Genomic DNA, 16,566 nt, shown 5'->3' with positions numbered 1-16,566 from the left:
TCTGTGTTTTGTGGTGATTCATCAGGGAATTCAGCAGATTTTCTTTTAGCTTCAAATCCCTAGAGAAGCCATATCTGGGGGAAGCAAAAAACAAGTGTCATCTTTCACACAGCAATTAGCTCTATTAAACTATCTCTTGTTTTTCCCTGAGGGAAGAATTGCTATCTGTATTTAAAATTTTGAGCTTTGCATCCTTTCTATCATCTAACAGCCAGTCTAGACTTGCAATACCACGCTAGGCTAGCTCAGGCTCTGTATGACGGAAAGTAAGGGTCACTGCACGCTGACCTGGAACCCTGCCCTCCTATTTAAAGGAAAACAATGAAATAAAAAGAAGAATATAGTCGCCTACTTTAGTTCAGGCAGTTTTTGCACCAGAACAGAAACCGAATTGGTCATAAAAGCAAACTATGCTGGCCATGCTAAATGGACATCTCAGGCAACCTGTTCAACCACCAAATCAATGAAAATTTTGCTTTCTACTCATCTGCCCTCGCCTCCAATCGAAAGAGATTCTCCTCTGCAGAGTGAAGCCACTGACAATGCCACGTCTCAGCTCTTGATGAAGAAGGGACTAAATTACCAACACGCTGTGCAAAAGACTAGCTTTGATATTCTCATTCAAATCAGATATCTTAAGAGTTGAGCAAATACAAGCTTAACTCTGCTTGTATTTTAAACTAGAGTTTAAGCATCTCCCATATAATTAGCTTTTCAAATGCAAAATAGCGACCTAGAGGAGAAAAGAGAACTTCCCATGCTAGGAAGCCAGGGATTTGCAGGTTATCTAGTTTTTACAATTGGGTTTCCTAGCTATAGCATTAGTGAATGATTAGATCTGTCTTGAGAGTGTTGATTGAAATAAGGATTTCATTAAAGCCAAATGAGGAATTTAGAGTTAATATTTCCTTCTGAACACTTCCTCTCAGGATAAGGACCAAGGACTAACCAGTAATTAACTTGCAGGCACAGGGGTTGTTACGTAGAGATGGAAAGAAAATACAAAGAAATGTAACAAATTGTATTTTGGTATACAAGTCTTACCTAATTTGGAGAGCCTAAATCAGGCATTCTGATTCCTGGTGTACACGTGAGGGTTGTTTCCAGTTTGCTAAGTAAAAGGAAAGCATATTATCAATATTCATGTTAAACGTCTGCCTTACGTAAATCTTTATTAGTCATGGTATTGCTAGTTGTTCAGCATGTATGCACAGCTGTGCTGCAACCCCAGTGGATCTTTTCATAATGGCTAGCTACTAGATGAGAGATTTTTAAAGCGAGTAGGGAAGACTGGCTGTTATTTTTAGCTCCAATCCCAGTATCCTCAGGAAAAAGGTTGCAGCGATATGAACTTCATTGCACGTATAGCCATCCTTACCTCAAATCTTTGTTCACTGGGTATTACAGTGCATCAAGCTGGCTGTAGGTAGCTTTAGTTCTCAATACCTTGGAATAACATTTGCATCATTTCAATGGAAGCATGCCTAAAGTACTCCTCTTTTCACTTTAGATCTATGTTGTGGAAGCAGTACCTATGGCAGAAGCAGCACCCAAGAGACCAGTTTCAGACCAATTTACACTTGAATTGTTGTGTATGGTTTATTGGTCAAACAGTGCCAGCCTTTGTAACAGCTACTAGCAGATGCCACAGACGTGAGAAATCTGAAGTACTGTAGTTTGCCACTGTGCGAAGAGGCTAAATTGCCATTAATAGTAACCAAGTTCAGAGATTAACATGTTTCCTCTTCCACAAGAGAAAGCATCTCTACTGTGTTAGAAAGCGACCTGAGTAGGCGTTCTCTACTTGCTCCACAAAGAAGAGGTCTGTTGAATGAAGCACAGTGATTGGTATCTGAACACTGCTAGTGGAAGGGTCCACCACAGAATCCTGAGCTTCAATCAAACTGATCTCTGTAGGGAAGTTTTACTTGTTGGTAGAATGAACAAAGTACTTTCCGGGCAATGTGGCTGGTGGCATCACAACACGCAGCCTCCAGTTTATACAGATCTTACCGGCACTAGACTTACTGTCCCCAGCTGAATTGCTCATCAGAACCCACAGCCAGTTTAAGTATACGTTTCTTCTTCCCCCTTGTTCCCCCCTCTTTCTCCCCGGTCTCACCTGGGGGAAAAAATTAAGCCATCAGTAACTTTTAAGTCACAGTGCTTTAAGGAAACATGGGAAAGATGGGCAGCATAGTTAATGCATTTTCGGAGCCTTAGAAGCCTTTATAGCCTTAGGTTATGACAAGCACAGTAAGTGACAGAACAGTTACCTGAAAATGTCAAGGTCTTTGGGCCTAGACTGGAAATAGAATTGGGTCAGTTATTTTTACTGGTCAAAACTGGAGATGCCTCACAGCAAGGGTCTTCCTAGACCCTTTCCCCCATCCTCCAAGCTGGTCTTTCCTGACCAGCAAATCTACTGGTTGCTTTCAGTTTGGGATATCTGACCAAGAGCATTAAATAGAGAGAAGAACAGCCACTAGCTTTAATAATCTGACACAGACACAGAGAATTGCCATAGAAAAGCTACATGTAACTCCTCCCCCATGTCACATCCATTGTCTTTTGGACTGATGCAGCAGACTACTACAGGGACAGGGAGGAACTGTCAGCAGAGACAGCATACACTAGTTGAAGACATTTCTAAAAATAGAAACGGTGCTCATCTTAGCAAATAGTTTTCTAAAGAAACAGCTTTACCCTTAGAAAATGATATCTGATGCCTTATTTCATGTGATATGCTGATCTGGAAGAATTAATTTGTTCAGAAGTCTTCAGCACATATCACACTACTACAAGAAAAGTAGAATAGTGCCAGAGCAGATCTTGCTCCTCTGTCTTACTGCCTCATGGCTTGAGCTGTGACAGCACAGGAAAGAAGTTTGCTTTCTGCAGCAGTTGTGTTATACCCACGGCTGTATGTAACCAGGCAGCAGTAGACCTTGCAGCTGACAGTCTGGTTGCAGCAGAGAAACAAGTCACTCACACAGGCTTGGGTTTGATTGTGCAGTTACAGTTTATTGCATCCTATATTCTTAGGAAGGACAGCTAAAATTTTCCACTTACCAGGCTCAAATTCTAAACTGTCGAGGCTTTATAACTGCCATTGGATTTGAGAACATGTGCAAAAACTGATCCAGTGCCTCCAATACTAGAGTATAAATTATGTTTGCTTTAGACATGTACTTTGTAAACCATTTAATGCCAGACTACGCATTTTCATTAAAAACAACCTATACTGTGTGGTCCAGTGCTAGGAATAGGAAATTCACTTTGTATTTGCTGAAGAGATGTTAAGCACCAATTGATATTGTGACAGCTTGAGTTGAGACAGGTTGTAGCATCCTGAGTGGAAACTGAGGTGTTATTTTCCTGCACTTGGTTTTTGAACTATCTCCCCCCCAAAAAAAACACGTAACTGCATGAAAGAGTTCAGTCTGATTGCAATTCACAAAAGGTCATAATGGAGTTCATAGTTGGAGGAGGAAAACAAGATTTGCTTTTGGCAGGGAGAAGTGCCCACTGCTGCCTCTTACAGGCTGAGGCTCTTCAGTGTTTGTGCACTTCAGTCACAGTCCAAGGAAGATGAAAGTTCTGGCTTCACCTAGACAGCTGATGCTTAGTCCTGTGAGATGGGAATACTGCCAGTTGTCAGTTATATTACAGCCATCTTCATCTGAAAGTCATTTTTCCCAGGATACCAGAAACAATATATTTAAGTTCTCCTTGCTCCCCTCCACTCACGCATGTGTTCTCCATAGATCATGTAGTGTCACAGATTTGTTTGGATACTCCATGCAGTTTGATTTAAACTGGCCACTTATGCCTGTGTACTTGAATAGAGGGCCTCAATCTCGTTCTGGAAGACTTTAACAAGCTCTGGTCGTTTTGCCTTCAGTGTTGGTGTCAAGAGTCCGTTTTCTACAGAGAACATTTCTGTATGGATGTACAGGTCTTTCACCTATTAAAAGAAAGTAATTTAGCATGTGACACTTTGATAATTACTCAGAGGACAAGCAACAGTTCTTCACAGCTTCCTTGAGCTCAGTGCAAGAACTCAGACTCAGGAGGTCCAGTAACTAAACCATTTTTTGATGCAAGTCAAACTCCTTTTGGCTGACACAGCAAGTGGAGAAGCTGAAACTACAGCATACCTCCTGCAGCCTACGGTGAACTCCATCTCATGGCAAGTGCGACTGTTGCCCTGTACAGCCACCTGTCTCTTGGTCAAGAGACAGGCAGCCAGTCAATATTTCCCTGCCTACTTCAATCGCTTGTCTGGGGCAGCTGTCTTGGACCCCATCCTGACACAGTCAATAACAGGAATGAAGACTTCCCAGCCATTACATTAACAATACAGGGGCTTGTGACAAGCAGGATTTAGAAGTACTCACTTGTTCAAAGGATTTAAGGCCAGCCTCTTTCCCCAGTCTGACCATATCTTCTAAAATAGCTTTCTTCACTGCCTAGAAGAAACAAAGCAGGAGCAGAGCGTGTAAAGCTGCCATTTTGTAATTGCAGCTCAAGACCATACCCATTGCCCCGTCAGTGAAAAATGAGGTTGGCAAGAATACATGTACATATTTCAACATTCAAGATTTCTTATATTAAGGCCACTACAAGGTGAAGTCTATCTTCTTATTGGAAAAGAAACATTGATAGCCCTTGAAACATCAAGGGACTCCTATGCTTAGTTCCAGTTTTTACTGTGAGGCTGCTTGCATGACTCAGCCAGCATTAAGCCTGCTTTATTTACAAAAAAAAGTGGGTAGAAAAAAGTCAAAGCAATGCAAGATTTGACTTCAGAGTTAAATTCTATCTATAAAGCCACTAAAATCATAAAGCCACTCACTGGATTTTTGCAGATATCTTCATAGGAACCTTTTATTCCCAGTTTTGCTGCAAATTCTGGAAGCGTCTCAGGATCAGGAACCACTATGCCTATTAGAAAAGACTGAAACAAGTGGAAATAGTCATGTGGATACCAAGATAAGGCATCTGCAATTACTTTGATTGTCTATGTGAACTTGACTGGGGACAGCGTCTCTATAACAAGCCACATTTACATCCCCATCCATTTCCAGAGTTTGGAATGTAGCTATAAGGACCTTTCAAGCCACTTATCTGGGTTCTGGCAGCAGTAATTGAAGTAGTAATGCCATTTGTTATACATGCTGAATGCTCCAGCAATTACTTTTGGCTGGTTTACAGATTGAAGACTGGCCTCTGCTAGCAGAGGTGACACCTCTGAGGTAAAGCACCTCTCCTATGAGGACAGGCTGAGAGAATTGGGGTCGGTCAGCCTGGAGAAGAGAAGGCTCCGGGGAGACCTCATTGCAGCCTTTCAGTACTTGAAGGGGACCTAGAGCAAAGACGGGGACAAACTTTTTAGCAGGGCTTGTTGCAATAGTACAAGGGGTAATGGCTTTAAACTAAAACAGGGTAGATTTAGACTAGATATAAGGAAGACCTTTTTTTTTTGTACAATGAGGGTGGTGAAACACTGTCACAGGTTGCCCAGAGAGGTGGTAGATGCACCATCCCTGGAAACATTCAAGGTCAGGTTGGACAGGGCTCTGAGCAACCTGATTGAGTTGAAGACATCCCTGCTCATTTCAGGGGGATTGGACTAGATGGCCTTTAAAGGGCCCTTTCAATCCAAACAATTCTGTGATTCTTAACTGACAGAGCTGACCTGACATACTAATCCCATACAAGTATGCAATTAGCCTTTACCCAGCTTGAAACTTGATACCAAGATCTCCTTTTCTTTGCTGTCAATCGGGAGGGCTATAGGTCTGAAAGAACATGGCACATAAACATGGCACTATTGGGAACCTGTTCTTGTTTAAGGAGTCTTGTAAATGCATACATTTGTGCCCTGATCTTCTGGAACTCATTGTAGGAAGAGTCTTGCAGGATGCTCACTCCTGACATCACTTACCCTCAGGCTTTCCCCATGGACAAACACTTGGGCTACAGGAGCACTTCTGATATAGACATTTTCTATCTTCTCGGGAGCAATGTATTCTCCTTGTGCAAGTTTAAATATATTCTTCTTCCTATCAATGATTTTCAGTGTTCCATTCTAGAAGTTAAAGGTGGAGGCCATTAGTTTCAAGTCTGTCTTGCTTCTATAAGTGGAAAAGAATAGGTTTGGTTTTGTTGTATGAAAGGCACATGCTAGTATGGAACTGGTCTTTGCTGTCTACAGAGAGAAGGGGCTCTTTGTCTAATTTCTCCAGCTAGCTCAGGACATGATTAGCCAGCTCCTTTATTCTCCTCTAATAGAAAGCAAGACACCTTGTTGTTCTTCACTGTGGAAGTGACATAGTCTTAACTACTGGCCCAGCAGGTATTATTTGAGATCTTGTAACCTAATTGGTCTGTGGAACTTTGCCTGGAGTTACTTGGTGAATGATAACAAGATACCGTGTGAGGCTTTTATCCTAGAATTCAGCTTTTCAGATTCCTGTAAACTAGCCAGGAATTCACATTCAAGGGATAGTTTGCTTTAAGCAATTACTCACTGGCAACCATTTCCCTATGTCTCCAGTGTGGAGCCAGCCATCCTTATCAATTGCTTCTGCTGTCTTCTCAGGGTCTTTCAGATAACCCTTGAACACATTTGGTCCTTTAATGCAGACCTATAGGAAGCACAGAATGTTGTTAGTCACCAAGTCTTATGTTTCAGTATTTCCTGACACACAGGAGGTGGTACCTACCTCGCCTTCATTATTAGAAGAGAAATAGTTCATTTCTTCCACATCTTCTAGTTTTATGATATTACAAGCCAGAGGGGCTCCAACATGGCCTAAGGGTAGTGTGGGGGAAAGAAACAACAACCAAAGACAGTTATGTTTTGGGGATTCTGCTAGCAGTTGGCCCTACTTGGTCAAAAGCTAGAAAGACTAGGTCTTGAAGAAGGGAGAACTCAGGTGCCCCCTACGTAAGAAAGACTTCAGTGATAGTAGATACTTCATGGCTTTTCCTTCACTGCTTCAGCAAGAACCTGTACTTTATAAAGGAATCTGACATGTTCAAGAAAGTTATTGTAATGCTACTTTCAAACATTTAATGCAGGATAAGTAGCAGCTAAGGTCTCAATGCACAGGGCCGTTTATTGGTGTAATCAACCACACCAGCCATGTACCACACTTGCCTCCACAGATTCCCTCATAGACCCTGGTATTCGTTTACATTTCATCCTCACTATGCTCTGCAGTTATTGTATTCTCAAAGATGGTGACTTGAGCCTGAACTTAGAATGCCCAATATTAAAAACATCCTTGTTAAGATGAAAGCTAAATCTTCAAAGTGAGGTAGTCCTTCAGGAAAATAATCAAGTATCATGTCTGATATCTTAGTCATAATTCTCTCAGTAAAACAAGTTATTTGGGACCTAAGGCTAGTTTCTTAAAGCCATTTGGGAAGTCCTTGTCCAGTTTGCTCAGCTCTGTACAAGCACTCTTTTTCTGTACCCTAGGACAGGGTCTAAGCTGACCTATGTCACTTTACATGAGAGATCCTCACCTACTTGAGTCAAGGATTTTGGTATCTATTAAGCATACAGGTGACTTGCTGCCAAGAATCACTTTGAGTTTAATTACACAGGATTTAATTTTCATTGGACTAAAAGCAGTAGAACACCTAAGCCTGAGTACAACTTTCTGTTGGCAGCTGTGGGAGTTTCCAAGTCTCAACTACTGTACCTGTTGTCCAGTCTCCTGGCATTGAAAAAGTGCATCCAGCTGAGCATTCAGTCTGGCCGTAAGCTTCAAAGATCTGTGAGAAAGGATGAATGTTCTTTGAACATCAAGCCTTTAGCGTGAAAGAGCTATGCCCATGCTCAATTCTTCTCCTTAGGAAAGCAGCAACAATCTTAGCCTTTAAGACTTCTTAGTCTTATTGGTGTAACCAGATGTTCTTCAAGTTCACCTATCCAAACCTTGCTTTGTTCACCTCGTTCTCTGAACTCTTCTCAAATGTAGTGCATTGGCTTATCCTCACAGTCAATGAGCTCCCACAAAGCTCAGAGGCAGCTGCCTGACTTTGAGTGCTGCATGTTCCTATTTCTGCTGGTCTATTCCTCTTCCCAGAGCCTACAGGATAGGTTTTTTGTAGTGCAGTTTGAAGCCAGCCCTGCAGAATTTTGTTTCTGTTACGGTTAACTCAGATCAAGCAATCTCCCAAGGAACAAGTTGGGCTAGACCACAGCTGTGTCATTGGTCACTTACTTGGGCATAATCAAACAGGTCTTACTTTAAGAAAAAAACAAACCTAACAACTCAGCTTACCTGACAGCCCAATGCTGCCCTAAGAAATGTCAGGACAGAGGGAGATATAGGCGCTGCACCCGTTACCATTATACGCACTCTTCCACCCATGGTTTCCTACAAGTGAAACAAAAGCCATCAGATCCTCTGATACCACAATGCTCAGCTTACTCACACTTAGAATGACATACCTGAACTTTTTTGAAGATTAGCTTATCCCAGATACTGTCATTTCGAACTATGCCCTGTTTTATTTCAGCCATCTTCATAGTCACAGCAAGGTTTAAGAGGCAACGCTTCACTGGGCTCTTTGCACCACTCTGTATCTGCAAGGAAAAGTATTAGGATCATAGAATCATAGAATTGTCTAGGTTGGAAGGGACCTTTCAGATTGAGTCCAACCATCAACCTAACACTGACAAAAACCATCACTAAACCATGTCCCTCAGCACCACTTGTCTTTTAAATACCTCCAGGGACAATGATTCCACCACTTCCCTGGGCAGCCTGTTCCAAGGCTTAATAACCCTTTTGATGTAAATTTTTTTTTTCCCTAATATCCAGTCTAAACATCCCCCAGCACAACTTGAGGCCATTTCCTCTTATCCTATTGCCTGTTACTTGGGAGAAGAGACCAGCCTCCGTCTGACTATACGTTCCTTTCACGTAGTTGTAGAGAGTGATAAGGTCTCCCCTCAGCCTCCTTTTCTCCAGGCTGAACAATCCCAGTTCCCTCAGCCCCTCCTCATAAGACTTATTGGTGACTCCTGGGTTTAACTCACATCTGTACCTCCAATTCTTGCTTTGTTAGGAGGCACCATATCTTACTTTGATGTTCTAGGGTCTGTCTTCACTACCGCCATGATCTAGGAGACGAACCAAGGGACAATACTAATTTGTGTTACTGCTGACATACTTCAGCCACAGTAGGGACAGCTTTAACACTTGCTTCATTTGCTTTCCAAAAGTAAGCAAACTTTGTCTCTGAACAGCAACACACTTAGCCCAGTCATGACTGGGTACATGGTTCATATACTCCGAGTCCCGAGGCTCTTTCCATCTCCTCAGAAAGGATTTTAAAGAATGCTTCCTGTTAAGGAGTAATTAACTAATGGTGCTATTATGCTGTATTCAATATTAAACTTGTATGCTTACTTAGATATATGAACATGAAGATAATTTAGCTAAAATTGCTCACATACCTTGTCGTATATTCTATTGAGCAGCCTTGGTACAACTGGAAATAGTGTTGGCTTCAAAGTTTTCATGTCATCTGTTAGAAACTTGATGTCTCCTTGGAAGAAGCCTACTTTTGCTCCACAGCTGTAGACCACAGTCTAAAATTGACCAGAATAAGCTTAGTCGCAGATAATTCCTAGCTTCATTATCCATAATTATTTGTCTATGGAAAGCAGCATGATTTCCAGTGCCCGGTGATAGGGAGGTTCTTCTGTGAATGGGTTTTGAGGAAATACAGAAGGCTGTCAATACCTTTTACTGTAATTTGATCTATAGAAGCTCAGATGCATAAATTAAGTTCTGGCGTGCAACTTTGATTTGTAGTCCATAAAGACCACAAACCAAAAAGTTTCAGATTATGGTTGAATACAATCAATATGAGCTTCACCACATTTGGAACAGCTGTTCTATTTTGATATCTTTTAAGATACCTAGAAATTTAAATACAAGGCAATAGAAGAATTTAACAGCTTGACAAGGAATAGGACAAGACACATTCTGTTTTAAATACTGGGTTGGGAATGGAGCTTAAAAGACTGTTTTGAGACCATTAAATGTGGAAGAGTTAGATCCTGCCACAAAGTTGCTGATGTTCCCTATAGGAAGCATTACTTATACAACATGCTGGAGGAAGTGCATTAATTGGCCGACTGAAACTCCAGCTTAGGAAACAGATAGGCAGGATGACAGAGCCCAGCAGAGTAAACAGTGGAGAACGTACCACTGTTTACCTCTGAGTACTAAATCCACTGGTCTTAAACTGCTTCCTCTTCAAGTATTAGTTTTCACTGTGTTTGACTAAGGCCTTGATGCAGTTCATTTCCCGTGCTGATGTCTTAGTAAATCAGACTCAGTGAGGCCAGACTGAAGAGCAAAGCTTCATTTAGTGAAGATAGTAGCCATATCTTGGAGAAGTAGCTAAGCATTATTTAGTCAGTTCAGAGGTTTTGCTTTTAGGTAGATGGTCTTAACCATTTAGATATGGCTTCTAACACGTGTTATGGTCTGAACTAGTTCATACATACAAGATCTTCTACAGAAGTTAGCAGCATGCACAGTCTGCTTACCTGTACAACTCTCTCAAACATGTGAGCCAAGGGGAGATAGGACATGGTGATATCTGAACTTGTACACTCAACTGTGTTCTAGAGGGGAAAGAAATAGAAGTAGGTTAGCACTCCCTATGCCTGCTTGAGTTACTCTTAAGTAGAAAGTGAATAAAGTTTGGATCAATTTGAGTACTTTGAAACAGACACTTCAAACAACTCAGGCTCATCCATCATGTCTTCACAATTTGCAGCTGTAACTCAGCCATACAAGATCAAGATCAGTTTTGTTTTGGCAAGACTCTAAACAGGATAGTTTAGTACTCTTGGCATTTAGCTCTGACTCATTCTAGAATAACTTCTGTGTAGATGTTCTTGTTCAAGACTGAACCAAGTTTCTTGCAATACTACTGCGCCATTGAAATATAGCACTTAGGAAAGCATGAGTTTGCTGGGAGTGAACGGTTTGCAGAAAATGCCCACATTAAAGCTGTTTTCTTGACTGAGTGGCATAGCCTAGAGATCACCCCCAGCAGAAGCTTACCTCTGTGCTTCTAAGGAAGGCAGCAGCATTTGCAACAACATTTTGATGTGTCAGCATGGCTCCTTTAGGGTTACCTTTGGAGAGATCGAGCAAAATCAGCTGTGGCTCTGACTGCTTCTACTGTCAGTTTCCCATGCCTTGTTTGGCTCAGTTTGAACTATCTTGGTATTAGGCTCAATCATAGCATGTGTTATCTTAAGGGATCACAAATATGCCTCATACTGTGCACTTTCAGCTACGGATATTCTATAAAGGAAACATCTACTGAAACAGCAGAGTAGTTCGGAGCAGCATAGAGAATGCTGAAGCAGGGTGTTTCTCTAGCCCTTGTGGATCAGAATGCAGACCCAGTTAAACAACCAATCTCTTTAACATTAAGATCCTGTATTTTTCATAAAGACAACATGAATTTGGCTATTCTTCCCCCCCATCTCCAAGAAGTCTCAGTGCACTTGATTTATAGTGACAATGTCCCAAGTAAAACTGGCTTGACACTGCTCTAATTTACTGTTTTACTTCATGTTGATAGTGCTTCCTTTTTTTGTGCTAGAAAGGTGTTTGGTGGTTTGTTTTTTTTCTGGGTGTTTTTTTTTTTTTTTCCCCCAGCACAGAGAGATTGTTTTAGTGGGGAAGCATCACTATATATTCTCTTACCTGTGGTTCCACTGGTAAAACACACAATGCAAAGGTCTTCAGGCTTAGGAGGCTAGAGGGAAAAAGCCACATAAGGTCAACAGATAAAGGATTATGTTGCTTATCAGTATTTACATACACGTCCTAAAGGGGGGTGAACCAGGAATTCTGTTTGGAAACAGCAAGACAAGATACAAAATAAAAACACTGCCAGCCTTCTCTACTAGCAGCATGGCAAGAGGTCTTTTCAGAGAGTAGTTTTGCAAGTTTATAACTGTTTCACAGAGATACTTACAACTGGTTCTCTGATGTTGTTTCTTCCCAGCTCCTGTGTTAGAGAGAAAACCCAGCTTAATTGCAACAGAAAGATGTGCAACAACAGTAAATGAATAGGTAATTGCACAGCAAATGCAACACTTGTTTTTACTTTGCCTCTTGATACTCTGTCTCATTCAGAGATGTTGGTCTTCCTGAACTTATTACACACAAATTGGAAAAGCTGACTCCTGGGGTTGAGAAAAGCATGAATTCATGTATTTAGAAAGTGATCAGAACTACTTAAGGAATTTGGACATCCTGAATGGAGATATTTCATTTTATTTGATGTAGGCCACATCTCTTATACTTTACACTTCTGCACTATATTTGGAAGGTTAAGGCTAGTATTGGGATGTCAAAGCAGCCAGTAATTTGCACTTGCAGTTTCAATTAGGCTCAACTGCCAGCTTAGAAGCCTGATAAATACTGTTACAACTGCACCATGAATTAAGCTAAGGAAGTCTCCAGTTTAATGTGTCCTGACTCCAGTGTCCTGACTGTCCACAACACATTGACACGACTTTAGTCAATGGTTTGGACTCTGCAAGTCCATTTGACTAGCCCTATCAAGTTTCAAAATGACTCAGGTACAGATGTGACAACTGTATAATGCTTATGTTGAAGTGTCATTGTTGCCAGAGAAGGCGCAGATGTCTAGCTGGCAAGGTCAAGCAGAAGCCTTTAGTCACTTACCTCAACTTCCTGCAGTGCTAGAATTTCAACTCCCACTTTAGCTCCTCGCTCCTTGAGTTCTTTATCAAAGAGGTCCATGAGAATGATAGTCTTCAGACCTGGGGTCTTTTCTTGCTCACAGTTTTCAAGCAAGACCTGTGCTTTCTCAGGCTTGTCACAGATCACTATGCTGATGTCAGCTACAGGAAAGAAATTACCTTTCAGAAGTCTGTTTAGAAGACATGAGGCTAGTGAGGGACAGCTCAGTAACACATACATTTAGAACACAGCATTGATTTATTCTAAAGACATTTGCATCTGTTTATATGGTTTCAGTGGCTACTTTACAGTGCTGAGAAGATTCCTCCTACCACAGCCAGCTGTTTGTATAGCTAGAATCTCAAGTTTTCCCAAAGTGGGAGCAAATCCTGAGGACCTGAAGACAAATATCCTCAGCCACAGTCAAGATAGGCATTTAAGCTTTTGGTATTGCCATAAAAGCTCAGAATTGTCCCCACTGATTGTTGAGGTTTAACCATATTCCTTAAATATAAAGAAATTTAGAAGAGAAAGAGGTAGCTAAAATTCCGGAGTTAACGTCTCAGCTTTTCTGCATGTGCAATAGTTTTATGCAATTACAAAAGCATTTCCCATGAAGTCAGTAGAGGAATTGGATTTGCCTGAACATGCCGGTTCCCCATTAGCCTGGTAAGGCACAGCTATGTAGTCCCAAGGCAAGACCTGTTTGCAAGGTTCACCAGCGTAACTGTTGAAGGGATTTTGTTTGGAAAATCCTGTTTATGGGTTGGATCCCAGATCATTGTGACAGCAGCGGATATTTCCCCACCCATATCTCCCCTAAGACTGGGGGATGAAATTCTGAATATTTATTCAAGCTTCCTCACCAGTTTCTTCCATGATGGAATGCTAGTTGTTGCTCCTGTAGAACAACAGGCCCTAACCAGATATGCCTAAATCTGTTGTTTAATCTATCTTTACCCCTCTGTCCTCCACTCTTTACATACTACAACTTTAAATCAAAGACACACATCTAGTCTTAATTTGCATGCAAGCCTGTCTGCATTGTCTGATTGTTTGGCAGTGTGGGAGTTCATGACTGCAAAACCTCAAATAGCAAATAGTTGAGCCCTGATTGCAGGATGGTCCACAGGATCTAGCAGGTCTTCAGTGGACTTGCTCTCCAGACACTAGGAGGCATAGGAAGCCCACTGGCTTTTTCTAGGCATTGAACCATTGCAAAGCAGTTTCATTTACAGAAATTGTCTATAAAAGTGTAAAAGCAGTACGGTTAAAACTACTCTGATTTTTTGCATTAAATTCCCTTGACCTTCAGCCTTTTCAAAGCAAAGCTTCTTTGAGAAATCATGAAATAGTGAAAGTCAATATTTACCTTTGTTAACAATATATACAATGGCCTCTGGCCCCAGGGTGTCATAGAGTGGAACAGCAACCATTGAGTAAGTGTAGCAGGCATACTCTGAAATGATCCACTGAAAAGAGAAGACAGCAGAGCTAAGAAAAACTAGCAGCTCCCAAGACAGGATTACCTGCAGATTTCATACAGCTTGACTAGCCCATGCACACATGAGTAGTAGGGGTTGTGCGAGGAGCACATCAATGAGATTCTTAGAGTGGTGAGGGTTGAAGATCGTTGTATTACATGCCTGGCATAGTATGTGCTCAGTCAGTAATAAGGGAAATGGGAAGGGAAAAGCCAGTTCTGATTGTTCCTTATGTGGCCTCAAGCTACTAAAATACAGACCCTCCTCTCCCCAAGGTCTCAGAATATTCTGGGAAAGGATATTCAATTCACTGCTTACCTCTGGCCTATTCTGAGCAAAAATACCAATAAACTGGTTTGATGATGGTTTGCATCCTTTTTGCAGAAGCCCTGATCCCAAGTATTGAGCTCTGTCCAAAACCTGTAAAATAGTTTTCCCCCACTTTAGTGTTACAAGACACTATCCCAAATTAAAATCATCTGTCATGTACAATACTCACCTGTTTGTAGGTCAGCCACTGATAAGGTTGGTTGGGTTTTCTGTAGCCTAAACAGTTGCCATTTCCTAATGGAAGAGTTCAGAAAAGCAGCTATAAAGCTCAGTACTGAAGCTGCATAGCGCTTTAATGCAACACGTGTAAGCGGGAAACATTTTCAGTCAGACATCCAGCTAAACTCGTGGACCATGGAAGTGCAGTGTCCCCAGTCCACTCTGTCCAAGCCAAGATTTTAAGGCTGTTGGCTTTATCCTTACAAGATCGGGTAATATTTTCCCATTTCACAGCCCACGTGAGCTTGAAATAGCTTGCAAGCTATCACGTATTTCCATGCATGGGACACATAGGCACAAATTCATACCTGTTTTAAGCAGGCAGCAATTTTACACTAAAGCCCAAAGGTAAAGCAGAGGTGTTTCCCCTCAGCCCCCTCTGAAGCTTACTGTCCTCACTGAACTGTACCATCTTTAGCTTCTGATGTTTGTTCCTGCCCAGTCTGCCAACTAAGACTACTTCTAAATCAGTGGAGAAACAATAAAAATATGGTCACTTGTCACTGCACCTCACAGAAGGCTAGGAAAGCTTTTGCTTGCCTGAATTATTACTACAGACGAGGCAAGGCGAAAGAGCTTGGAACAATTTTATTTACTTGTGATAGGCAAGTACTAACAGGCATAATAATAACAGGCATAATAGGCAGATGCAAAGCTTACCAGAAGCATGCAGTCCTCTCTGGAAAACTTCATACAAGGTTTTACCATCTTCAAAGTAGTAAGAAAGCAGGTTATTATCCGTCAAGAGTGCACCTCTTCTGGCTCCTCCCTAGGAACAGAGCGTGGTTATGAAACAGTGCAGAACAGATGTAATGTCATTTGCTCCTCAGCCTTTCTTCCAGCACCCCCTTTAATGTATTTTCATAGCATTGCATTGTTAGGAAGTCTCATTTTCCTTCCTGATTTTGATCTGTTCAGTCATCAGCCATATGCAGAGGAATTTTCTAGATGACCTAGATTAATATTCAATTACAGGTCATTAGAGAGACCTTGACTAAGATTGAGTGCTATGACTTGCCTAGTTACGTGAAGTCTAACACTGTCGTCTAGCACCGGCCTCAAAGCTGATGCAAAGCATTAAAATACAGAAATAAGTCAGTGACAGCCAAGGTAAAAAGCCCACCTAACCCTGTTGGCAAAAGCCACTGTTTCTTACTCTTAGTGTCTTAAGATTTCCCTTCTCCCCACCATAGTGTTGAGTTGTACACCTGGGAGAGAAGGCTGCATATAGCAGACAAGAGTTTCCACTGATACCCAGAATCAGAATGGATCAGTATTCAAATTAAGCTTCTCAAAAATAGTCCATGCCCACAAGCAGAGTAAGTATTACCTCAACCCCTACTGACTGCTTGTTCAAGTCAACAGGAGGCAAAACAGGTTTGGGCCTGCTTATCACCCACAGGAAGATGCCAGCTCCAAATACAATAAGACTAATCAATGCTGGTGTTGGAAGCGGTGAGAACAGGACTTGAAGTATCCAGATCATTGTGTTGGATCAGTGGAGCCAGATTTGAATCTGAAACAAACAGGAGGTTTAGCAGACACGAGTTAGAAGCATTCACTACCTATGAGCCATGGTTACTTAAGTAGTTTGTTAAGCAATACTACAAATCATTTCAGCAGTTTTCCCCTAAAGAATTTTGGTACAATAATGAAATGTGCTTATGCAAGGCTTTAAGCCTCTTAAGAGATCTCAAGTCACCTGTCCCCATAAATGTTAATCTGTGCTGCACCCACCTCCACAAAAAGCTGAAGCCTAA

The 16,566-nt window shown here is 41.5% G+C and overlaps 1 protein-coding gene across 1 annotated transcript; it reads right to left on the bottom strand.

Moving 5' to 3' along the window:
• Window positions 1-3,000: 3,000 nt before the first annotated feature.
• ACSL5 (acyl-CoA synthetase long chain family member 5) lies at window positions 3,001-16,322 on the bottom strand. The gene is made up of 20 exons (XM_074159143.1): window positions 16,137-16,322; window positions 15,467-15,575; window positions 14,757-14,821; window positions 14,576-14,677; window positions 14,146-14,245; window positions 12,756-12,934; window positions 12,040-12,072; window positions 11,766-11,817; window positions 11,112-11,185; window positions 10,589-10,666; window positions 9,485-9,619; window positions 8,474-8,608; window positions 8,304-8,399; window positions 7,719-7,791; window positions 6,732-6,820; window positions 6,537-6,653; window positions 5,951-6,094; window positions 4,859-4,960; window positions 4,401-4,472; window positions 3,001-3,967 (listed from the first exon to the last, which is right to left on the bottom strand). Exons 1-20 carry the CDS (start codon window positions 16,290-16,292, stop codon window positions 3,827-3,829), a joined length of 2,052 nt encoding a protein of 683 aa, XP_074015244.1. The 5' UTR covers window positions 16,293-16,322; the 3' UTR covers window positions 3,001-3,826.
• Window positions 16,323-16,566: the final 244 nt, after the last annotated feature.

The sequence above is a fragment of the Numenius arquata genome, chromosome 15, assembly GCF_964106895.1.
Source record: "Numenius arquata chromosome 15, bNumArq3.hap1.1, whole genome shotgun sequence".
Taxonomy (NCBI): Eukaryota; Metazoa; Chordata; class Aves; order Charadriiformes; family Scolopacidae; genus Numenius; species Numenius arquata.
The sequence above is the reverse complement of the archived record's forward strand: the minus strand, read 5'-3'. Positions and strand labels throughout refer to the sequence as shown.

Excerpts from the sequence above, each read along its gene's own strand:
- ACSL5 (XM_074159143.1), bottom strand. The coding sequence starts at position 16,292 with ATGATCTGGATACTTCAAGTCCTGTTCTCACCGCTTCCAACACCAGCA. Across the intron at positions 14,822-15,466 it reads GAGAGGACTGCATGCTTCTG|GAAATGGCAACTGTTTAGGC; the intron begins GTAAGCTTTGCA and ends CTCTTCCATTAG. Across the intron at positions 12,073-12,755 it reads TAGCACTGCAGGAAGTTGAG|GAGCTGGGAAGAAACAACAT; the intron begins GTAAGTGACTAA and ends TCTCTAACACAG.